This window comes from Onychomys torridus, chromosome 2 (assembly GCF_903995425.1).
Source record: "Onychomys torridus chromosome 2, mOncTor1.1, whole genome shotgun sequence".
Taxonomy (NCBI): Eukaryota; Metazoa; Chordata; class Mammalia; order Rodentia; family Cricetidae; genus Onychomys; species Onychomys torridus.
In genome coordinates, this window is record NC_050444.1 from 36,675,475 (window position 1) to 36,700,259 (window position 24,785).

At 43.9% G+C, this 24,785-nt stretch overlaps 1 protein-coding gene across 3 annotated transcripts in view; it reads right to left on the reverse strand.

The window, feature by feature from the left end:
• The window catches only part of Sulf1 (sulfatase 1), a 173,080-nt gene that overhangs the window by 64,403 nt on the left and 83,892 nt on the right, over positions 1-24,785 (reverse strand). For 2 of the 3 annotated variants that reach the window (XM_036177976.1, XM_036177977.1), the window contains exons 3-5: positions 13,622-13,694; positions 13,066-13,287; positions 3,099-3,338 (exon numbers count right to left, since the gene is read on the reverse strand). In XM_036177976.1, coding sequence (XP_036033869.1) covers positions 3,099-3,338; positions 13,066-13,237 — 412 coding nt within the window. In that variant the 5' untranslated portion in view covers positions 13,238-13,287; positions 13,622-13,694. Of the gene's footprint in view, positions 1-3,098; positions 3,339-13,065; positions 13,288-13,621; positions 13,695-14,156; positions 14,410-24,785 lie in introns of those variants that run through there. The other variant, XM_036177978.1, reaches the window with a different exon arrangement.

Here is a 24,785-nt window from a genome sequence, read left to right on the forward strand (position 1 = left end):
TCTCAATTTTTGGAAAGATACTGGCTTTAGAATCAGCCTTTGTTTCTAGAAGCGGATATGATGTGCCTGGAGAAAATCCCAAGCTAAAGCAGGATTGCTGGGCTGCAGAGAATAACACACAGTCTTTATCCTAGACCCAGCTCTACAAGTGGAGTCACATTCCCGAGCTGAGCCCTGCTCTCCCAAGCACTGGTGCCAACTCTGTCACTAAGAACACCCCTCTCTTATAGGTATAAATTTGTTGCTGGGAAAATAAGGGATTAGAGTCAGTGGGCCAGATATGGTGGCACCTGCCTATATTGCCAGCATTCAGAGCCTGAGAGCTTAGAGGTCAGCCTATGCTATTAAACAAACAAACAAAACTCTTAAATAAATGATGTCTAGTTTTAGCCAACCCCACATAGGGTGAATGTGACATGATACAATGAAAACAAATACAAGAGTACACTATGCCACCTACAAGCAGATGACTGGCCTCCATGCTGGTGACCTAGTGAACTCCACAAGGGATTCTTTCCAATGTTGCTTTTGCTATCAGGAAGCATACTTTCTCTATGCAGCCTTTCCCCATGACTCCACAGCATGTACTTCATGGGCCAAACTTCACCATAACTTTAGGTAGACATTATCATTTGTTTCTGCAGGCCACGGTACTTAACTGTTCTACATCCTACTGTGTGCTATGTATCTGTAAGGCACTTTGGAACAAGGCAGGAGAAAATACATGCACAGAAATACGATCCTGGAAACAGCCAGGCACAGCAGCACATGCCTATAATCCCAGCACTTTGGAGGATGAGGAAGGAGGACCAAAAGTTCAAAGTGGTGAGTTCCAGATGAGCTCAGACTATAGGAGACCCTGTCTTAAAAGACAGACAAACAAAAGGATCCTGGACACTGTACAGTCAGATATTCTGGGCTCTATCCACCATTGATGGATGGATTTTATCATTTGACAATGAGTCCTTGTGACTCTTGATTTCTTCATTAATAATCTCCCTCCAAGCTTTCTTATAAGAAGTAGGCGAGATAACTAACGTGCCCAGGACAGAGTGGGCAGGCTGCCGAAGCCCATTCCCTTCTTCCTCCCCTTTCCTGGATTATCTTGGAAACAAACCAACATACCCTGGTGCTGCTCTAAGCTCCAGCCTACAGCTCCATCCCTGAGCACAAATACCATCCAGATACTCTGGATGGGCTGAGAGTCCCAGTATTCCCAGCTCCATGTTCTCCACTAGGGACTAAATTACAGGGAGCCTGGGAACATCAAAGGCACTGGATTCACACACTTCTCATGAACAGAACGCGTTTGGTGGTTAGAGAAAGGAACCCGGCATTAGAGGACTGTTTTAAACTTGCTTCAGAGCTGGTTACACAGTATCTCAAGCCCTGCTCCACTTATAAAACACAGCCAAGCACATCTGCCATCTTGGAACCCTGCAGGGACGTTTGGTGGATTTGCTAATTGCTTGAGAGTCCTGGGATGAAAGGCACCATAAATTTAAATCACTAATATGAGAAGACACACCAGGAGCAGGTGACCTCTGTAGCCCCTCTCTAGCCTATTCTCCCTCCTAATCAGAAGCAAACACCCTTGGATAGCAGAGGGGGTTTCCTCTGTGAATAGGGATCCTCAGACGCCTGTGTGTGCTGCCGCTAGCATATGCACAATCAATAATTTCATTCATAAACAACGAGAATTAAGTGCCCATGGGGCTGGCTTCGAAAAAGCAAATGACAACATATTTCCTGATCCCAGTGGGAAAGATTAAAAGAGATCCAAGAGAATATTTATCTGTAATCCCTTAAACTTTGAGAACAGATTATCTATAGACCTGAAAATAATTTCCAATAAACCTTCTTGATGACGTCTTCTTATGAATAAATCTAAGTGGTTTTGGGGGTGGGGATCCATACCCTACTTTTTACTATGCAAGCTTGCCATGTGCACTCTACTTCCTTCTGTGAAGAAACTCCGAGGAAACCGGGAAGCAGAATCTGGTGCTGGAGAATAAGGGCTCTAAGGATAATGGTCTCAGGAGGCCTTCCCTCTTAGTCCTTGCCCGCAGTAAGAGACTCAGATCCCTCCCCAAAGAGCCCAGTTTTCAAAATCCCAGCTAACCACAAGCCTCCTTTTGCTGTGTGTGGGCTCAGGCTCGGTAGCGGATGCAGTGAAGACGATGCAGTGAAGACGGCTTCCTTTCCTGGAAGGAATGGTGAATGTTGGATGACTGTGACTTCAGCTAAGGCAACTGCGGGAGTTCCGTTAATTCCATATGAATGAATAAATGCATCAGGAAGGTCCACAAGGCTGGCTTACTCATTCACTCAGGACGTCATTTGGCTCGTCTGCTGGGTCTGAGGCTCTGGAGTAGGCACTAAGCACTTCAGAAGAACACTCAGTAATTTCCCCTGAACCACCAGCAGGCATTACCCATATCTGAGCAACCCCCAAGTTCTTCCACAGATCCGCTGAGATTTGTGAATGGAACGAAACCTCATTCATGGCGTGCTACCTTGGACTATTTCACCTGCCGGGGGCCTTTGTGGGAACAACATTTTCCTATTACATCCACTGAGAATACTGAATGTTCTAGAAGGGATTTCCCACTGGGATATTCTCTGGAGTAAAAGTACTTCTTACTCTGGTGTTAATGTGGTTTGTCTCCTTTAAAATTTGAATGTTAGCTACTTCGGTTGCTAAGAGGAACTCAGTGCCTTTCCCAGGAGTGGATGTTGCCTGCAGAGCAGGTTGTTAGAAAGTGAGGCCACCCACCCTTGTGTTTGTCTGTCTGCCAAGGGCACTCAACCTGTCCTTTTACTCTTTGCGATTTTGTGGTAGAGAATAAAAGCTTTGCTGGAAGCTGCCAGCATGTTCTTGTACTTCCAACCCCCTGAACTGTGAGCTCCTTGGACATCTTTCTTCAACAAGCGACCCTGTTTCGTGGGTTCTGTCATAGTGACAGAGCACGGACCATGGCAGAGATGAGCGAAGGTAGACTCTTCCTTTTTGAGTCTCCTGGAACTTCTCATACATCTTCCCACCCTGTGCATTTGCCCTCATCTAAGACTGTGGGAGAAGAAACAGCATCCTTTACCTGTTCTATAGCCAGTGTTGTTGAGATACACGGCAAAGGTCCGCGGCTCGTGCATTGCCTGCCAGGAGGGGGAAGAGCAGTTCTCATTGTTGGTGTAGACGTTGTGGTTGTGCACATACTTCCCCGTGAGCATGGATGACCGAGACGGGCAGCACATGGGTGTGGTCACAAAGGCGTTGGTGAAGGTGGCCCCGCCGTGTTCCATGATCTTTCTCGTTTTGTTCATGACTTGCAGAGAACCTGAAAGGCACAGTTCAGACACTGGTTAGCAAAGCGCCCCTTGTGGGTGCTCACTTCCACCCTGTAGCTCAAGCGTCTCTATTCCCTCTGCTTAACAGTTTCCCTTCCCTTGTGTGAAGGAGTCTATAATCTGGTCAGTTCTCATTTCTAGACCAAAACAGACCATTTGGGATCTGAAACATCTCAGACATTTTGTAGAGTAATCATCCTGTTTCTGTCTTTCTCCTCTTTAACCACAAAGGGAAAAGCATGCATGTTAATCGTGTAATTAAAGCCAGACTTTCAGATATGAGGAAGATTCCAGTGTCAGGAGCTTTTGAAGATCATTAGAGAACAATGGCTTGTTACAGCATATCAAAACCCTGGCAAAGCACAGGGAAGGCCTAGTAATAGCAAATACAGCATTTTAATTTTAATCCTATGGCAGAAGAAAAAAAACAGAACAAACCCCTTACTAAGCAAAAGATCCTCCAAAATATATGTAATCAGAGAGTGTAAGGAGGGAGAGGGAGGAGGAGGGAGGGGGAGGAGGAGGGGGAGGGGAGGAGGAGGTATCTTCAAAGTAACTTGGCATCCTTTAACAAGCTAATCAATGTCTGCCTGTGTTTCTATCTGGATAGGACTATTGTCTTGTGCCTTGGCCAGTTTACACATCATTTTTAAGGTTAAGTTGTCATCTTGCTCAAAAACATGTGCACAATTGTAAAATAGTCTATTATAACTTTAAGAATGATATGGTAAGACAAGATTTCTAAGGAAGGAAAAAATTATGTCTTAATCAGTTTATTGCATCTGAAACAGGTCCAGTCCCTGCAGAAGGACACTGGCCAAATTCAATAGTCTTTTCAGGACTTCTCAAGAAAGGTTCCACAGGGTGCTATGGCCAAACCCATTGCATTTGAATCCCAGAGCCTCAGTTCTCTAACAGGCTCCACTCCATCCGAGGAAAAGGAGGAAAGTCTATAGTTTTCAACAAGGAAGAAAAATGGAGTCTCACAGAGGCAAATAAAGAGACGCTGGAGCTGGGTGGTGGTGGCACACGCCTTTAAACCCAGCACTCGAGAGGTAGAGGCAGGCAGATCTCTGTGAGTTCGAGGCTAGCCTGGTCTACAGAGCAAAATCCAGGAAAGGCGCAAAGCTACACAGAGAAACCCTGTCTCAAAAAACCAAGAGAGAGAGAGAGAGAGAGAGAGAGAGAGAGAGAGAGAGAGAGAGAGAGAAGCTGTAGTTAGCCGGAGTCCTTCACCTTACCATTTTCTGTTCATGTATAGGGCATAGACAGGGAGCGGGGCTTCTAACTGGGTCTCATTAGAACTTGAATATGCTTTTGTGAGGGGTACTCCTGACTGCTCCTTCTCTCTGGTTATCTTCTGGTGATCAAGCACCCTTTTGTAATCAGTCCATGACGTACAGTGCACACCCACTTTGTGGTGAACATTTTAGCAGCCTCAGCTCTCTACACTGACTCCCCTGTAGCATGGGGGTGGGAAAGATAGGAAAATTCTCTGCCTCTGGTGTCCAGTATATACTCTATGGAAGAGAACTGACAGGTAGAAGTTGCTTGTGGGTACTTGCAAAGCCCCCCCTTTCCCTGCCACACACATATTAATGTGAACATAGCAGTAGCAAGAACATAAGTCAAGCTGGGCAATGGTGGCACACGCCTTTAATCCCAGCACTCGGGAGGCAGAGCCAGACGGATCTCTGTGAGTTCGAGGCCAGCCTGGTCTACAGAGTGAGATCCAGGACAGGCACCAAAACTACACGGAGAAACCCTGTCTAAAAAAAAGAACATAAGGCAAAAGGAGATTGGAATGGATGCTTCATACAAGACCTGAGATGAGAGATGAGGCATGGCAGGAAAGGAAGAAGCACAGTGCATTGTTGGGGACAAAGGAAGGATGCATGGGTGACATTCTCTGGTGACTGGAAGACCAATCGAGCTCTGTGAATGGCTCACTGATTTCCTGGCATGGAAAGGAATCTGGAGCATTTTTCTTACTGAAATATGACCTGAGAAGCAGTGCAAACAGCTTGGATCTGATTAGAGCCACAAAATAGAGGCAGAGTAGGGTCTGATGAGCAAAGGGCATGGTGAGCAAAGTTTGGAGAGACATTGTTGCAGGAGTGATGGTCTGTGGGTGGAAGACTACAGCCAGAAGGCTGCGGAAGCCGTCCTGCCCTTCTGTGATAAGGACTCCCTATTCCCTTGACAGACAGGATCCACGAAGCAGATTCAAGGCAAGCTACAATTCATGGCAGAGGGCTATGAGCTGACTAATGGTGCCGATTTTCAGCACAAGAAGAAATCTGGAAAGGGAATGGTTTCATTGATGGTGAAGAAGTAACTGAAAAGAATGTGCCTCACAAAAGATCAAAGGGAAATGCATTTCAGAAGGGTTGCCTTTTACATTTGTGTTGGTTGATCATAGAGAGGAAATGTCCCGAGCATGAATCGATGAATAGAGATGAGGAAGTTGAAAGGCTTCTGAAGGTGTCCACCAGCCTCCTCTTTAGGTCTTATGTGGTGTTTACTCACAGGAGCATCTTGACTTTTGGAAAAAAACAGCAAACACTGCCTAATAGTCTATTCCAAAGAACCAGCTCTTGGAGTTCCCTTTACGGGGCCTTTGTTAAATTCAAATAAAAGGAATGCAGCTGGAGGCCATCATCCAAGGTCCTGCATCCCCAGTGGCCAGCTCCTGCTTCCAGATGCATTTGGACTGCAAATGTGGGTTGGAGGTGGGAATCCATTGAAAGTCAAAATAACACAAAAACGGAGGTTAACTTTTTGTTAGCCTGGTTCATAGTGACAGGAATTGTTCAGCCAGGACCCTCTTCTCATCCCCACTATCACCTGGTTGTTAATATCTGAGCTAACAGTGTTGTGATCCTAACCAATCCCTCAAAAACAGATGAACGAACAACACCCAGACGTTGGCTCAGATTGGCCCTAGCAGCTCCCGGGACCTCTTTGGGTTTGTATTTCTCATCTATACATGGGAGCTCTTCTCTCTCGTTCCCAGGGCTGTCAAGACGCGAATCTCCTGATGCTATGATGAGCCCCCTTGATGAAGGAATGTTGTTGCTAGGGCTGCATGCACAGTTGGCACTCTGTATCTGTGGGTTCCCCATTGGGGCTTTCAAACCAACTGCAGATGGAAAGCACCCAAAAATATGAAAAGGATCCAAAAAATTCAGTAGACAAAAGAAAATGTCCTGAACATCTGAAGATACTTTTTTTTGGAGGGGGTCATCATTATTCAAACTAAATATAGCACAAATATAAACAAAGTATTTTCATGGTGTGGGGGATTATGAACACTCCAGAGTAAACAGCAGAATATGTGTTCCATTTTACATGTGGGATTTGAGTATCCAATATGCTTGATATTTGTTGGAGTCCTATATTAGTTACTTTTCTGTTGCTGAGATACAATGGCATGACCAAGGCAAATCATAGAAGGGTGTATTTAGTCTTATGGTTCCAGGGGGCTAAGAGCCTAGCATGGTGGAGAAGCCACAGGCATGGCAGCTGGAACAGGATGCTGAGGGTTCATATCCAGTCTCCTATGGATATCCATTGCCCTCTGCTCACCTCAGCCCAAGCACATGCTTGCCATGTCAGAGTTTTTTGATTAAGTAACATTCATACTAAATATTTAGGTTGTCTATTTAATGCAGCACGATTTCTCATGCTAACCATTATCACTTCTGTGGCAAAGAATGGGCTATTTAATGATAAAATTTCCCATATAAATATATTGGTATGGTAAATATTTCAATCTAAAAATATGAGAAAAAATAATAAAGCAGTATATTTTTCTGCCAAAACTATTCAGTGCTGGAGGTGGGCACAAGATGTTTTCATCTAAAACTGAGAGGGAAAAACAAGTTGGAGAAGGAGGGAAAGAAGAAAGATAATAAATCTGTCTGGAAAGTTTCCAGCTCACTAAAACTCATGGCTCCCTTCCCCCACCCAAGAAAAGCAAAAGGCCCTTAGACGCTGCGACCTGTGGGAATGGAAGGCTTGTCTGCACGGCTACACAGACTCAGCTCACAAGCGAAGATGCAGATGTGAGAAACTTACCTAGACTTTGTCTTTTCAAATTTCACCCTCACTAGAGATGTAGGTTTAAGGACTCTTTTCTGACTGTTCAGTGCAGCAATGCAGCAATACTGATAAGCAGCAGGCTCTTGGTACAGGTGCTGGGAGGCAAAAGGGGAGCTGCTGTCCTGGGGAGTCACACCCCACCAAAGGGGGTGGCTGAAATGCCTCCTGGGAGGTGGGGGCGCTAGCCTATGGCTGTCTCTGGGAAGCACAATTCTTACTCTTCAGAATTTTTTTTAAAAAGTCAAGAAGACAAAGAAGAAGAAGAAAAAGAAGAAGAAGAAGAAGAAGAAGAAGAAGAAGAAAAAGAAGAAGAAGAAGAAAAAGGAGGAGGAGGAGGCAGAAAAAGAAGGAGGAGGGAGAGGAGAAGGAGGAGGAGAAGGAGGAGGAGGAGGAGGAGGAGGAGGAGGAAAGATGACAACCAGTATTTTAAAGTCTTGGTCTTTAATCAAGACAGCATCTGACTATGTATCCCCTGGCTAGCCTGGGACGTAGTCTAGGCTGGCCTCAAGTTCACAGAAATCCATCTTGCCTCTGCCTCCTAAATGCTGGAATTAAATTCATGTTCTACTATGCCTGGCTTTTTCTTTTTTCTTTTCTAATTGCAATGGGCAAATAACACATACCTATAGGCTAACCCCACAGCGCTCTGCTCTAAATAGGCGAAGTATCTCCACATTCTTACACTTAATTCCATTTGTGATCTAGGAAAGGGAACCAGCAGGACAGGGTCATGCTGCAAGTCCAAAGCATGTGAGCAATGCCATGCCGGGTCAAAGCATGATCCAATCCACAGTGTTTTGTTTCTCAAAATGGAACCATTTGGGAGAGAATGAGCATCTATTTATTCTTCATCTTGCTAATTCTAGTTGAAGAAAGTTAAGAGTTTCTCAAGTATTTCAAAATTTCTTTCTATTAATGTGTAAAATATTTGAAAAGTGTGGGCAAGAGCAGGATGAATCACATATCTATTAAATCTAACAAAGCCATAGTCCCCCTTACACACACACACAGACACACACACACACACACACACAGACACACCGACACACACACAGACACACACAGAAACACACATACATATACACAGACACATACACACACATACACAGACAGACATAGACACACACACACACACACACACACACACACACACACACACACACACACTACTGCTTGGGTCAAAAGCAAACATGAACGTCGTGAACGCTCTTGGTGACTTCTCTCGCCAGAAGTAGCCATTATCGGGAACTTCGAGTTGGTCATTTGCATGCTTTCAGATCTGTACAGAAGTGTGGACAACAACAGCAGGAAGGGACGGGAGGGTGGGGACAGAGTAACCAGAATCCGTTGTATGAATCTCAGATAACAGACAATTTGTCAGTTAACATATTGTTTTTCTAAAAGTCCTTTACTCCTTCTCCTAAGCACCTGCATCATTTGAAGTCACAGCCAAATCAGGAGCTTCCCAAATTCTGGAAGAAGCAGGTGCTAGTCGGAAGATGCTGAGTTGAGTCATGACTTCCTCCCACGGACGTTTCCTCCTGGGATGCTCATTGCTGTCCATCCCACTTAGGTGGGATGACACGATTCATTCACAGCAGTGTAGACGGGTGTTCTCTGGCACCACATGTAAGGGGCCAGCAGTTTCATTAATGAGTTCCTCGTGAGTCTTCTGCGCTTTACAGAGTACTAGTTTATTTATTTGCCCTGATAGTTGAGGACAAACCGAATGCGTGCCTTGCCCTCTCAGCTCCATTTTTAAACTGTAATCAGAGCCCTGTGCAGATGTTGTCTTTCCAGACAGGCTCGGGATGGTTTCATTCTTTCCAAATAAGAAAAAGTTCTATTAAAAATGTCATAATTTTTCTTAAAAGTGTTTTCTAAGTGTGTAACAGCTTTCTGGAGGTGCAGCGGCCAACTGCTCGGAGCCTCCAGGAGAAGACGTTTTCCCAAAGCGATGACCTCTCAGAGCTCTTGACAAACTCACATGGAAAAGTGAAACCATAAACTGCAACCCGTCCACATCATGACGAGATGCCACCTTGCACACTGGACAAACAAACACAAGGGCAGACGAACGGAAACATGGCATGTGTCGATAAGGATCTGGAGGAATTTTACTCTGGCGCACAGTTGGAAGGGATGTAAAATGGTGCAGTTGCTATGGAGAACACTGTTATTTCCCACAACATTAAAAATGAAATTAAAATATGATTCAGCAATGGATCCCACTCCCTGGTAGAACTTCTCCTTTGCAAAGGAATTAAAGGCCAGGTCTTAAAGATGCTTACACACATGTGTTCATAGCAGTAATATTCATTTGCACTAAAAGCAGGAAACAGCTCAAATTCCTAACAGTAAGCATAAACAGCTAAAACAAGTATGATTCATGTGGTATACTTGGGTGGAATATTATGCAGCCCTAGAAAGAAGTTCTCACACATGCTACAGCATGGATGGACCAGAGGACGCTACGCTGTGTGAATTGAAGGCAGTCACAAAATTTCAGATATATGATTCCATTCATAAGCTATCTAGAGGAGGAAAATTTGGAGACACAAAGTATAATGGCGGCTGCCAGGGCTGAGAGGAAGTTCAAGCAGGGAGTTGTTCCATGGTGGAGCGTTCCAGTTTGGGTTGTGAAAAGTGTTCTGGGGATTTCTTTCACAGCAATATGGGTGTATTTAACAGACCAAACTGGTTAAAAATGGGTGATGGGAGTAAAAACAACGAACAGCCAATGCTATAGTGGTGAGGTTCGGAAGAACTACGTGTGTCACCCAGGACCAAGCAGTGACCACCACCAACGTCACAGCTTCTCTGCTGAGAAAGGTCTCCTGTGAACACCTGATCCGTGCTTGGCTGTGCTCCCCAATCACCGGGTACACAGTGGGGAGACAGGACCCCCCTTCTGAGTCTGTGTGTCTCGCTCCCAGAGCACTACTGGGAATTGACAGGTTGGTTTTCGGAAGGTCTTAGTGAATGTCCGTTTAAGGAACAACAGATGGAAGATGTGGCTCAGCCTGCAGTTAAGACAGGTCCCAGTTTGAGCATCTGCTGGCCACGACTTCTCGAAACCACCTCTTTTGCTGTGCACAGACTAGGGGAGTGAGATCAGTGCCTTTCAAGGACTGCTGGGAACATTAAATGGGTGGATGCTTGGCATGTCATCTGGCTAGGAAAATGAAGAAAGGGGGTAAGGGCAAGTCCAAAGTTGCAGTTCACACCTGGACCTTGACTGGTTGGGTTTACTACTGTATCTTTTTTTTTTTTTAATTAAAGATTTTCATTTGTTTATTTATTATGTATACAGTGTTCTGCCTGCATGTATACTGGATGCCAGAAGAGGGCCACCTGATCTCATTGTAGATGGTTGTGAGCCACCATGTGGTTGCTGGGAATTGAACTCAGGACCTCTGGAAGAGCAGCCAGTGCTCTTAACCTCTGAGCCATCTCTCCAGGCCTGCCACTGTATCTTTTTTAACCCACGGAGAATTCAGTACTCAGTAATTACTCAGCAAATATTCACTAGAGAACTATTGTAGGACAAGGCAGAAAACTTGAATTTGATTTTAAAATAAGAGTAGCAGATGATTCTTTAATTTATTTTTAAGCCAGGACTGTAGTGTTGAAGAGAAAGGGCATGATGGACACTTGCATTCCTTTCTGGGAGTTAGGTTATCTATTTCAGAACCGATGTGTATCTATCCAAAGTTTGCTGAACACCTGTCTAGATTATAGATAAAGAAAACAGCCCTCACCTCTGGGTGTGTGTGGGGGACAGGCTTAGAAAGCTATCCTAGAGACATGGGAAAGGGTGTGCAAAGGGAAACATCCTCTGATGGGCCGGTGGTGGTGGTTTTGGGTGGAACACCAAACTCGTGTGGGGTACCTGAATTCATGAACAAGTAGTGTGTCACTGGGTAGATACAGGGGAGAGGTAGAGACAGTAAGACTCAGCAAAATGTGGGGTGGGAGAAGGGAATGGAAACCAAAACATGCTTCAGTAAGCAAAAGTTGCTTCTTGCTGCACTGAGGAATGGGGTTAGGGGAATGGAAGAACCCTTGAGAGTCACTGGGGCTGGGAGGCCTCAGCTAACCTGCTTACAGAGAAAACAGGAAGAATGTCTGTCACTCATGGGTTTTAACCAAAGAGTGACCGGATAGGATAGTTCAATGGGATGTCGAATGAGCATGAAGGGTCTGAGAGACTGGAGAAATGAGGAGGGAGGGTCTAGAGATCTCAGTTGCACGAGGGATGTGAGATATGTGTGAAGGAAGATGAAGTCAGGGACGAGTCCTACATTTTCTTGCCCTGTAAGTGAATGAAGACATTTAAACACCCAGAAGCATACATCCTAAAGCTGTATGTGCATGACCCTTCATGGAAAAAAAACCCTGAAAAATCAATATACCTTTTCCTTTTTGTTAAATGTGAAACGAGAGAGCGGACTCAGTGATGGTTACCCCTTCTGGCCTTTAGTACACTAGCTCCCAGTTGAAACCCAGCAATTAATTTTGTTGTGATTCCATGGTCTGATCCTCTAGACCAAACCTTGGGAGTTCCCCCTCAAATCCTCCCCGTGTTCAAGATGAACAGCACAGGTAGGTGCATTTGATCAATGCCCTGGGGCAAGGGGTAATGGGGAGTGGAGATGACAGCCTGTAGGAAAAACTTTGCATCTGTTTTAGGGAATTCTGCAAGATCCTGGCTAAGAGCTTACAGATAAGACTCCAGGGCTAGGCTGTTAAGAAAGCAAGAGGTCAGAGATGAGCTAAAGCCACTAAACCCTAGCACACTTCGTTTGAGTTCTATCGAACGAACTCAGGAGAGACACTTCCAAAAGCACAAACCCACAAGGATACATAGAACACTGCTAAGTGTCAACTATGTATATGAGGTCCAGGCATGGTGGTATATACCTTTAATTCCAGCACCCGGAAGGCAGGGGTAGGCAGATCTCTGTGAATTTGAGACCAGCCTGGTAAACATAAGGAGTTCCAGGCCAGCTAGAACTATACCTTGAGACTATCTCAAAAAAAAAAAAGGAAGAAAATTCTTTTTATATCAATCTTTTATACACATTCAGAGAAAGTCACATGCTCATGAACTTTGACACACTTTACTCCTATTTCATAAATTAACTTTTTTTTCACCTTTTTCTCTTTTCTTTTTAATACAGGGTCTTATGCTTCTTGGGCTGGCTCCAACTTACTACTTGGTTAATTAAGAATGACCTTGAACTCTTGATTCTCCCATCTCTACTTTCCAAGCACTAAAATTATAGGAGTGAGCTACCATGCTGTGGGTCTTGCGTTTATAAAGTGAAAGGTCAAGCCCTTGATCTCTGTGGTTTCCTAGGCTGACCCTCATCCTCCCTCTTCTCCTGGCTCCTTTAAAAAAATCTGTTTTAAAATTGTAATACCAGAAAAGTAACGTTGAAACCAATCTAATGGCTTATGGTCAGTACAAGTTTGCAGTGTAAACTCAATGATTGTTAGAGACAGTCAGCAAAGCATCAATCCTCTAAAGTACCTCTGATATAACCGAGCCTCTGGAAAGCATCCAAATCAAAAAAGATTGACAAGTCAAAGAAAAATCAAGGGTCTCACCCAGCTCCACGTCCTGGTCATCGGTGAGCACAAGAATAATGTTGGGTCGGATGTTCTTCCGCTCCTGCTGTATCCTTCCTCTGAACCTCTGGGACCGCACGGTGGAACCCAAGCTCCCCAGCAACTCTGTGCCCAGAAGAGCCAGCAGCAGAGCCCAGCAAGAATGCTTCATTGTACTTGGTCCAATGTTGCAAAGCTGACAATAGGTCTGTCTTCTGAGTTCTGGTAGTTGGGGGGGGGGGGTGGGGAGGGAGTGGGGGAGGTGTTGAGAGAGAAAGGGAAAGGGGGTAATGAAAATGAAATCCAAACCCCAAACACAGTTGTAGCAAAAGGGCTACAAATAAGCCAGAGCTGAAACTCAGGCTGCCAGCGCACGGCTGCCAGGGAGTCAGAAGGAGCAAACCTCACTTGCACAGGGGAGGTTTCTAAGTACTTGATTATTTCGCAAAATCTCCTTTGTCCTTTATTCTCCGTCCAACTTCCCCATTTCCATTCACTGCCAACGTGTCATTTGCAGCACCGAGCTCAAATGTGTCTTTCTGACAAGAGCTAATACCTTGAATTAGGTATCCTGCTTGAATAATCAATTTCTAGACTCAGAGATTTTCAGAACATCTGCAGATGGAGTCCTAGAAAGGAGAGAGGGAAAAATACAAAGGCAGCATCAGTCAAGGGTTTCAAAACAGACTTTTGATGTGAGTTCATGTTTTCAAGTAGCACGTTACATGCTGATGTTTTTTCCTCCTCCTGCAAAAGGCAGAGAGGGCAACACACAGAACTGCTGATCAATGACTCAGAAAGCAGCTCCATTTCCTAAGGGGCGGAACAAACAGTGGCTAGTGCATCGTCTCTTCTCTTTAAAAATCTCCAACTAGATGAAAGGGTGAGAGGAGCCGAGCCCTGGGAAAGTGCACCTGCGTGTGCAGAGTGGTGCAGGGCAGGCTAGGGAAGCCTTAATCACCTGCATCTCTTACTATCTACCAAGCAGAATAAAATGCAAAGCTGTCATATACCATCTGCATTATGTCACTCACTACCCAGGAGAGTTATCTGCCCACAAAGACTTCTTAATGAGTAAGTGGCAGAACCACCTTTTCCAGCCATGAGAAGCTCCCAACTGTCCCCATCGATCACCAGAGGCAAAGCACTTCTTGACAGCAAGGCTGGTCCTTCTGTTCAGTCCTTGGCTCTCACAGTGGCTGGCGCCTTAGATGACAGAGTCCCCTCTAGCCGTCAGTCAGTCGCCAGTCTGACTGTTGTCAGGACAGGGTTCAGAGTGGCCAGCACAGGCATTGGCTTTGCTGCTATGGACCTAAGCCTGCAGAATGAGAGGCCTGATTGGCTCTGAGGCTGGAGGTGAGTGGCTGCCCTTCCACATTAGAAAATAAATAAATGAAATCCAGAGGGGAGCAGAGCAGAAATCTTTGCAAAGCTGCGTGGGAGGAGACTTCTGAAAGGGCTGGAAAAAAAATGTCCCTCCACTTTGGAACACTAATCTGCAGAAAGCTCATCTCTCAGACTTCTGGAAGGCAGCGAGGGCTTCTTTTATTTCCCTTGCTTCTGTGATGCCACAAAAGAAGCTTTTCATAAAACTAATTAGATAGCAGCCCACTTCATCAGCCACTCCATCCCCACACCTGAGGGTCTGTATTTTGATGTGCAACAAGAAGCTGGCATAGGATAAATGAGCAGGGCTGCTTAGACCCAGGCATCACAGAGCAGAGGAGGGGTTCCTCCTGCACGCCCATGCTCTAAATTCTGGAGGTGGACACGAGGCAGCAAAAGAAGAAAGAATGTATTCATCCCATCATCTACATTGTTTGTTTTGTGCAAACATATGCACATTCGTGCCCCTGTTATTTTAAAACTCTATAAACTGTTTTGTACACAATTCCAATGTCTCCTACTCTGAGGCCTATAATTACCCTGTGTGTTCATGCGTTTGTGTGTGTGTGTGTGTGTGTGTGTGTGTGTGTGTGTGTGTGTGTGGTGCTCAATGCTCAACAAGCCATAGATTTTTGAATAAAAACTTAATGCTTGCACTGAGTCTCTCCTAGGTAGCTGATTGTCTGCAGGGCATATACAAGGCGACTCCAACTGATCCTGTGCTCTGGGAAGTCAATAAGTAGAATTCTTTGCTTTCCCCACCTTAACTCAGGGTTATTCCGGCAATTGCAGTGCATGCTAACAACCCCAAACCTGCAATTATTTTGCTCTGACTGCCTGGTTTCTGTGCACTTGCTTTAAATCACTAGAAACCTGATCCGAGCACGACAGAGGAGGGGAAAGGAAAAGAAGCCAGACAGCAAAGAGCAGCTTTGTGCTCTGAACTACGGTTCAGGCTGAGCTCTTTAATACAGACCTTCCCTACAGCGTTGGCCCTGTAAGCAGCATGGCTTTTCTCACCTCCCAGAGGCTGCAAGGGTGTGTGAAGAGAGAGCGAGCTGGAGTTTGGCTCTCTTGCTTTGGCAGCAGTGTGACCCACCTTTTGCTAACAGGGGTGACGTGGAAACATAGCTCCTGGCCGTGACAGCAGTGAGCACACACTGAACGGAAGATTCTTGACAATTACCATGCTGATAACTTTCTCTGGAACCGGGTCAACATGACTAGGTATTCTTTTCTTTATCTTATTTCCTTTACCTTTTCCTTTAGGAAACTGAAACTTAGCCCCTAGCACAGACTGCCTTTAGAAACTGTAATAAAGAACAGTGGGAACAAAGCAATGTAGCTCCTACCTAGTACATGGCCTTCCTTGAGCTAAAGGTGCAAAAGAAATCTACATGGAGATGGCTTGGTGGACAACAGTGCTTGCTACCAACCCTGAGGACCTGAGTTTGATCCCTGGAACTCACGTGGTGGGAAGAGGGAAGTGACTTGAACAAGCCATCTGCTGCCCTCCATTCTCTCACTGTGACACATATACACTCCCCAGCCCAAATAAATAAATGTAAAAAAAAAAGTATTATTTTTAGTTGACTACTAATTGTATAACTGTGGGGTATAATGTGATGCTTTGGCGTATGTGTATATTGTGGAACAGTTATATTAAGCTAGCTAATGCATCCATATTATCTTTTGTTAGTGAGAATATTTGGCTTCAGCAATTTTTGAAATATACAATAAATTTATTATTGGTATTTGTGACAACTAGCGCAGCTCCATGATGAACCCGCCTGGAGTGGCAGGAGAATGAAGAAAGGTAGAAATGGACCAGAAGGTGGGACCGAGTGATCTGAGTTCTTGACTGAAGAAGCCGCAGCATCCTGGAAGCTCACTATATATGTTTACAATATACAGATAAACAAGGAGGCAGGGTTTATGGCATATAGCTGGGTCAAGTTGACAGGCTTAGCTAATCTTAGTTGGAGCAGTCTCTGAAGTGGAACAGTTTTCTGGCCGTAAATACTCAGGAGTGAAGAGAGAACACTACGGTGGACGTTTTCTGCACACACTATCAACACCCCCACACTCAGGTCCTGGAGCAAAGCTGAACATTTCTTGGAGATTCACCTTGGGTCTTTGCCATTCTCCCAAGGGTCTAAGGCTTTGGGGTCCTTGACATGGTTGTGCCCATGTCAACGGTACACACTCAGTCAGGACTTCCTTTGCACCCTACAATTATTGTTGTATTAAAGTGGCCTTTTTGAAACAGGATCTTGCTATGCAGTCCATGCTGGCTTCAAATTTTCAATCTCCTGTCTCACCTTCGGAGTGCTGGGATTGTAGGTATGTGCCACCACGCCTAGCTCACCACATTATTATTAGCAGTGGTCAGCTTGCTGTGTGGCAGATCTGGAAGGCTTAGTCTTTCTGGGTAACTGTAACTCTGCATTCTTTGGCAGGACCCACCCCCACTCCCAGGATGTTATGAGTTCAGGAAATTCACTCCTAAGCATATAAAGAAAGCAGTAAAGAGAAACTGGACTTTGGAACATGTCTATCTAGAAGGAACTTTTCCTTGTGTCCAATGTCATTTTCCCAAAACACACACTGTAGCACCCTGAAACACTATGGGGACTGGAAAAAGAGCAAAGCTTCATGATAATAACGTAAAAATAGGGGAACTGGAAAGATGGATGGGTGGTTAGGAGTGCCTGGGGCTTTTCCAGAAGACTCCAGTTCCCAGCACCTACATGGGACAGCTCCCAATTGTCTGTTACTCCAGTTCCAACAGATCTGATGCCCTCTTCTGGGCTTGGTGGGCATCTGTACACATCCATGCATTACACCCCCACATCATTTAAAAATAAATATTAAGCCGGGTGGTGGTGCACACCTTTAATCCCAGCACTCAGGAGGCAGAGGCAGGTGGATCTCTGTGAGTTCGAGGCCAGCCTGGGCTACAGAGCAAGTTACAGGACAGGCGCCAAAACTACACAGAGAAACCCTGTTTCGAAAAGATAGATAGATAGATAGATAGATAGATAGATAGATAGACAGATATTAAAAAATCTATTGTAGGGCAAGGGGCTTGGCAATAGAGTGCTTGCCTAGCATGTGAGACCTTAGTTCCATCCCCAGTAGGAAGTTGTTTTTAACAACCAAAGCCAGCAGAGCACACAGACAGTTCTTTATTCGAAGATGACTTTTTAGAACCTGTCATCATCTCCCCGATTTCCAGATCCAGAAGGAAATGAAGTGAAGAGGAAAGAAAGAACCCTGGAAGAAAAAAAACGCAGGACTCGACAGCAGAGACAGGTCTCTGTGCTCCTAGAGACTAACGATTGGCCTTGGAAGAGAGTAGAAATGTAAAGGGAGCGTGGCCACTTTTTCTCACACAGGGCAGGTGAACTTGAGGGATGATGCTGTACTCTCAAATTAAGACCAGACACGAGTTTCCTTTCCTCCAAACTCTAATATGAAAAAACCCCAAATGTGGGTGCAGTCATTTGGTGTGTGGGTTTTACGGGGATTTGTTTAGGGCAATCAACCCAAACTATGCATGTGGTATTTTGTTTGAAGTCATCTATAAAATACAAAGGAAGACTAGGAAGACTTCAAGCCAATGAGAGGTTGTTTGGTTATGTGAGGCTTATGCAGAAAAACCTCAGCATGAATTGGATCCCTTGTCTTCCCAATAGGTTTAAGGGGGCCCTGGCATCACAAAGCTCTTAGTGTGGACAGTTAGTGCTGAGTAATTGCAGGCCCTGGGCAGAGCATTTGTCTAGCATGCACGAGGCTCTGAGTTTGAGCCACAGCACTACAGAATTAAATTAAAGGGGGATGGAGCCAAAATTCTCAAAGAGCCCTGCTGTTGCTCACAAAAGCAATTTTCTGTTGTCTGCGAATTTTGGGGGAACCCTGAGGTCTTTGCCAGAGGTCTATGAGGTCAGAATTATTTTGATAGGAATATTGAGACATGACTTTTTCTTTTTTCTGCCTTCACTTAAAGCAGTAAAAGGATTGATCTTATTCAACTTTGAACTTGAGCACACATTTTCCTTTTACTGCCCTATTGATAAGTTGGGAGGCACACAGAAGTCTCAACATGCCTATGGCTTTCTCAGGAAAAGAACTTGGGTTTCTGAGTCTCCGGTTAAACTAGCCATTCACTTATCCATGGAATAGCAATGTTCACTTAAAACAATGATTTGTATTTGGGCAAGTTTTTAGGCATTTTCTCAAATAGTGAAATGAGCCTGTCATTTCAAGGGCCAAAAGTGACATTATTTGTTACTAATGACAGAAATAAAGTTTGTAGCTCTCAAGCTAAAATTGGCAGTTCAGAAAATGTGGCCAACCTACAAACTTCAGCTTCCCCAAATATGAAACTTATTTTCAGCCACAATGGTGATGATATTAATACATTATTCTTATAATAAAAATGATATTACCTTTTGATATTGCTAAATAAAATGTGCCAAAATTTATAATTCTTATATCAATAAGTGAACCATGGCTTTCCAGATGACTACCATGCTACCTAATCACACATGAATGAAAAAACAATTTGTTTACAGTACAAGCTGGCCACTAGGTTTTAATGTGAGAGTGTTGACAATTCATCCACTTGTGTTCCGATTTCTCACCACAGCTGATCTCCAAACTCATTGAGTGTGGCTGTACTGTTCAAAGAATGTCTCTGAGGATCGGGAAATGCTGGTAAAAGGTTTCTGCTTTCCCAACTACTTATTCATGTGAGCTCAATTCTGTATGAGATGTCTACCAGAACAATATACCTCAGCAAACCAAAGCAGGTACTGCATGAGAATATGGCTCCTGTCTGGTGTGGTAGCACTCCTGTGATCTTAGCACTGGGAAGGCTGAGGCAGGAGAGTCATGAGTTTGAATCTCCAGACTTGTCTCAACACAACTGAACACAACTGAAAAAGCAATCCAGTTTTTTTTTAAATTGTATTTTTTCATTTTATTTTATAAGTATAATATTTGATGACAATTTTATATTTATTTTATAAGTAAATATTCATAAAATGAACATACTTATTCATTTTATTTTAAAAATTAGATTTCTTCATTTTATTATATTAAAAAGCAAATAAACATATTTATATTTTATGTTTTATTTTATAGCCTATCATTCACAGGCTTAGTGCAGGCTATCCCTGCAGTGTATTGAGGGAGAGAGGTTCATGTGCTATTTTTTTGGGGGGGGGGACGACTATTTTTTACTTTATACACACATTATAGGATTTTCCCAGCAATTCGTTGCATTGTTGAAATAATTAACTTAGATTTTCTAGATTTTTCTCTTTGTCTATCCATGGAAAAAGAGATGAGAAAGGATCTGAAATGAGAGGAGAGATCATAACAAAATAACGTGCTTTTGAGAGCTATGGGTGTAGTTCAGAGGGAGAATACTTGTACAGGAGGCACAGGACACTGGGCTTGATCCCAGAAAAACACGCACACACACACACACACACACACACACACACACACACACACACACACCCCCCACATAACAAACAACTTTGAAGCTCAATGGTTAATGTCAGGAATTAAAACCATCAGAAGAGATGGCTCTATTGGGAGCTGGGGCTATAGCTTGGTGGAAGAATGCTTGTTTAGCATGTGCAAGGACATGGGGTCAATCCTCCAGGACACATAGAGAGAAAACCAAAAAACATAAACTAAAGAAGTGAGCTAACTATGGGCAGCATAGAAAATGTGAAGATTCTGGACAAACACTATTTTTCCAATTTCTTTGAAGTAATAATTTGGGAAACAAAGAGATCTAAATATTGAGGAGAAACAAAAACTATCAATGTTTCTGAAGCAGATGATACAAAGTACCATGAGGAACTGACACTGTATCCAGCCAGTGGTGTCTCACATGGGAGTGGGGACTCCTGACCTGCGGACCTTTTCCCCGTATACTGGGATGCCTCACCCAGTTCTGATATGAGGGTGTGTGCCTAGTCTTATTTTAACTTGTTATGCCATGTCTGGCTAACATTACCCAGAGGCCTGCTCTTTTCTGAAGGGAAAGGAGGATTTGATCTGGGGGAGAGGGGAAGTCTATGGGGAGGGGATACGAGGAGGAGTGGAGGGAGAGGAAATTGTAGTCAGGATGTGATGTATGAGAGAAGAATTAAAAAAAGAAAAAGAAGGAAAAGAAAAAGTAAGAAGGGGAGAGAAGTTAGGAGTTCAGTTAAAACAGTTTTAATGTAGGCAGTGATTCTGATAAAAAAAGAAAGAAAAATGGTCTTGGGAACCTTAGCTAGGTCTTAAAACATACAGTGTATCTATTAGATTTGACTTTGATTTTTACATATTTATATAGCCAATTTGTATTTTATTTATTTATTGAAAAATTTGTGTGTGTGTGTGTGTGTGTGTGTGTGTGTGTGTGTGTGTGTGTGTGCCTGGAGGCCAGAAGAGGGCACTAGAGTCCTTGGAACTAGAGTTTCATGAGCTGTCCAACATGGGTGCTGGAAAACTAACTAGGGTCCTCTGGAAAGGCATCACTCTGTTGACCCACATCTCCAGTCCCTCTATTTGCATTCTAATATCAAAATGTTTGGCACTAATTAGAAGAGTTTGTTTTGGTAACAAATCAGCTGCAAATATCCATGGCTTCTATCATAAAAGAGTAAGTGCCACTCAAGCTACAGGTCCCATGCAGGGGTGGCTGTGCTCTGCCCAGCCAGTCTCTCATAGATGTGTGTGGACTGAGAAGGAAGGAAGGAAAAACCCCCTACTTTGCAGTTCTGTGTTCATGCTTTCAACCTGGAAGGCACTCAAGACATTTTAAAACATTTCACTGCCTGTCCCCAGCTAGAGGTGTGGCCCTACCCTTTGAGGGGCACTGGGAAGTCTGTTGAGGGAGGAACTTTTGCTGGGCAAAGCTGCTGTTGCACATATGTGTAAGTCTACTAATACTTTTCACACTTAATCTTTGTGTGTGTGCTTATGTGTGTATATACTGACATGTGCATGCTTAAGATTTGTGTATATGTCTATTTACACGTAGACACGTAGCATCTAAAGTAATGAAGAAATGTATTTACACACAGATTTGTGATATCAAGTAATGAAAAAAATATAATCACTTCTTAAAATTTAAGCAGCCTGCAGCACTAAAAACATGCTTTTCAAAGACTGGTGGTAGCTCAGTTGTGAAGTACATGTTTCACATGCTTTAAGGACCTGAGATCAAACTCTGGTCCCTCCAGAAGAGACAGGTAATATATGATGCTGAAGATTTTTTTTTTTTTTTTTTTTTTTTTGAGACAAGGCCTCACTATGTAGCACAGATTGCCTTGAAACATGCTATGTAGCCCAGACTAGCCTTGAACTTCCATATCTAATTTCATCAGTCCCTGGGATTATAGCACATGCCATCACACTCAGCTCAGATTTGGGGGATTTTTAGACATGCTGCATTTTGGTCTGAATCTGTAATGCACACAAATCTAGCCCAATACAAATTTATTTTGTGGCTTTATGATGCTCATAGTACACTTGTTGAAAGAAATACCTATTTTCCAAAGAACTAGATGGCCCATCCCTATTTCAAGAGCATGTCTCCACACACTTGTCTCCTAGCCAAAATGTGTATAGGAGAGAGGAACGCCTGCCCTCACTGTAAGAGGTCAAGCTACAGCTAAGTGAATCCACTGACCTACTTTCTAGGGCATCAAGGTCCCCACAGGTGTCTCTGCTCTCCGAGGTTAAAAAGCAGCAGAGTGGAGATGCAGCTCATTGCTGGGCTCATGCTGGGCGCTGGCCATGAAAGAAGTCTCAAGGAATGGCATTTCAAAGGAGGCAGAAGGAATCTAGTCCCCAGCCTCATCAGATTCTAGCTCCTAGCCCAGGGCAAATCATGGAAATTAGTTTCATTTCCCCTAACATTCACTATTTATAGGATAACTTAAAAAAAAAAAATCCAGTGACCATACTAAAGTCAAAGCTTTTGCTCTGAGACATTTTTCAAGTAAGCCTAAAATTCAGGTTAGTTGTATACGGCTAGTTCAAAAAGCCTGCTTCACGACTCATCCCAGGAAATACTGTTTTCAGATCTTTTCTCCCATTGGTTCAGTGGATCATTCCAAGTCTTTTCGAGGCAAGATCCTCGTGCTTGTCATCTTGTGGCTGTGTACTTGCCCCCCAGTGACTAATAAGCCTAGGTGCACATGTGCTGGGCAAAGAGTTCAAGCCTGGCCTGAGGTCACGGAACTTGCCATTACAGCGGAACAGACGAGCAGTGAGTGGCAGGCCACTAGGAAGACAAGTCATTAATCTTAGCCGTAAAGCACATCATGAATGCAAATTGTCTGTCTACTTTTATCGACACCTGCCTGACTTATAGTACCCTCGTCCAACCTTCTTCATCCATCTACCTCAGATCACTATCTCGACCCAGGGAGAGAAATAGATTACTGCCAAGAGGCTCCAGCAGGGCAGGGGGTTGGAACCATCACCTTGCTGACATTTACAAGTTCACGGGAGGTTGCTTGTCTCTGGGACCTGCAGTGACTTGAAACTTACCAGATGACTGTCTTGCTTTACTGTCTGAGCAGAAGATGGGACATATTTGAGCAAGTGGAAAGATTTCATTTGTACTGTTACCTAAAGTTGTTAACTGTCCTGTTTGTAAGACAAGTATTCCTGGGCTTTTGGCTGTAATTATGATCTCTGCTCATGGATGTTTGAACACATTGTCTATTATCCCTGGAGTATTTACAAATAGACGCTTACCGGAGGGAGTGGACCTACACAACAACCAGACTTCTCAACTTCTCACACCTAGTGGTGCTCCACCCCTAGAATTAATTTTCTCACTAAGGCCTCCACTTGGTTTCCAACTTCCATTTTTCAGTACACAACAAGAACAGTGCTTGTCACACAAAGGAGCTGATGTAATTAAACCAGATGATGTGGCCCACAAGTAAAACCAGCCATTCATGAAAGCTGGTCACCAGGGGCCATTCTGAACAATGCCTATTTCAAAGCTGTCCAAAGCAATCTCTTCTCTCTACCGATTCAGTTCCATGAAGACTTAAGCACATGTGAGCCACGAAAGGGAGGGATTATTAAAACCTGATGTGATATTGATATTAGAGATTATAATGCATCAGGATTGGACTGATTGTAGTATCTAAGCTTTCAAAACACAGGGCAGCTTTCAGAGATATTTGAAAGCTTACAGACACACAGAAGGTGATGCTTTCTTGTTAATAGAGAGGAACAAAACTAAACAAGCCCCCTTGTGATTTAGATTGGGTCTCCAAATACAATTTACATGTAAAAATGAGCAGAAAGCAAAATAGCTTTCACTGGTGGGCAGATGAGCACAATTTGGAAAACCAGTAGCTATGAATAGTGAGGAGCTTGAGCCATTAAGAAAAAAGAAAAAAAAATCTGTATAAAGTTTGAAGCCTAAGCACATAATTCTGCTGGCCCACTATGGTCAAATACTATGAAGCAGATATGCCAGATAACAACTGCCCAGTTCAAAATGCTCATGGTCATCATTAGCCAAAGTGGACTCTCAGCTACAGAGTTTTCCAAGGTCCCAGCATTTATTATCACTTCTAGTTCCGATGGATCTCGGGATGTTTGTTTATGTTTCCCATGAACCATCTGTTTCTTGATTGTATTTACTCACAATTAAGGATAAAAGGATACAGGATCGTATTTGGTAAATTTCTGGATGGAAGGTCAAGCTACTGTAAACCAAATCTTCCAAAATCATGGAAGAAAATTTCCGTATTTGCCATTAGTTTTGTATGAATCCAAATCAGAAATCTTGGAGAATTTACATACTTACATTGCGAGTTCATTTTCTTGGAGAGTGGAACCAGACAGGAACGCTGAAGATCCAGACTGCAGACATAATCCAAGTGCTGGCTTTAATTTTTCACTCCCTGGCAGCTAAGCCCTTGACTTCTCTCCAGCTCCTAGGCTGTGAGGAAGCTCGCCTTCCTGGAAGAAACATCTCTAACCATACTTGGCTCCTAGTTTCAGAGTAGGGCCACTACAGTGGAGCTGTTCAAGAGATCAACCATGCCACTATAAAACAGGACCACAAGGTCAAGTGCATAGTTCAGGAAGCACAGCAGGGGCTCCTGGCAGTCACCTGGAACTTGGGTTAATTACTTTAGTTCTACTGATTGCACAGTGAGTCTAGAGAGGGCCGAGGTGTTGCTGGCAATGCTGGTCCACAGAATGGCTGTGAGTCCCCAGCACTGCCAGAGCAGATCGAGGCAAGCGCCTCTATGGTTTTTCATGAGGTTGGATTATTTCTAATACTT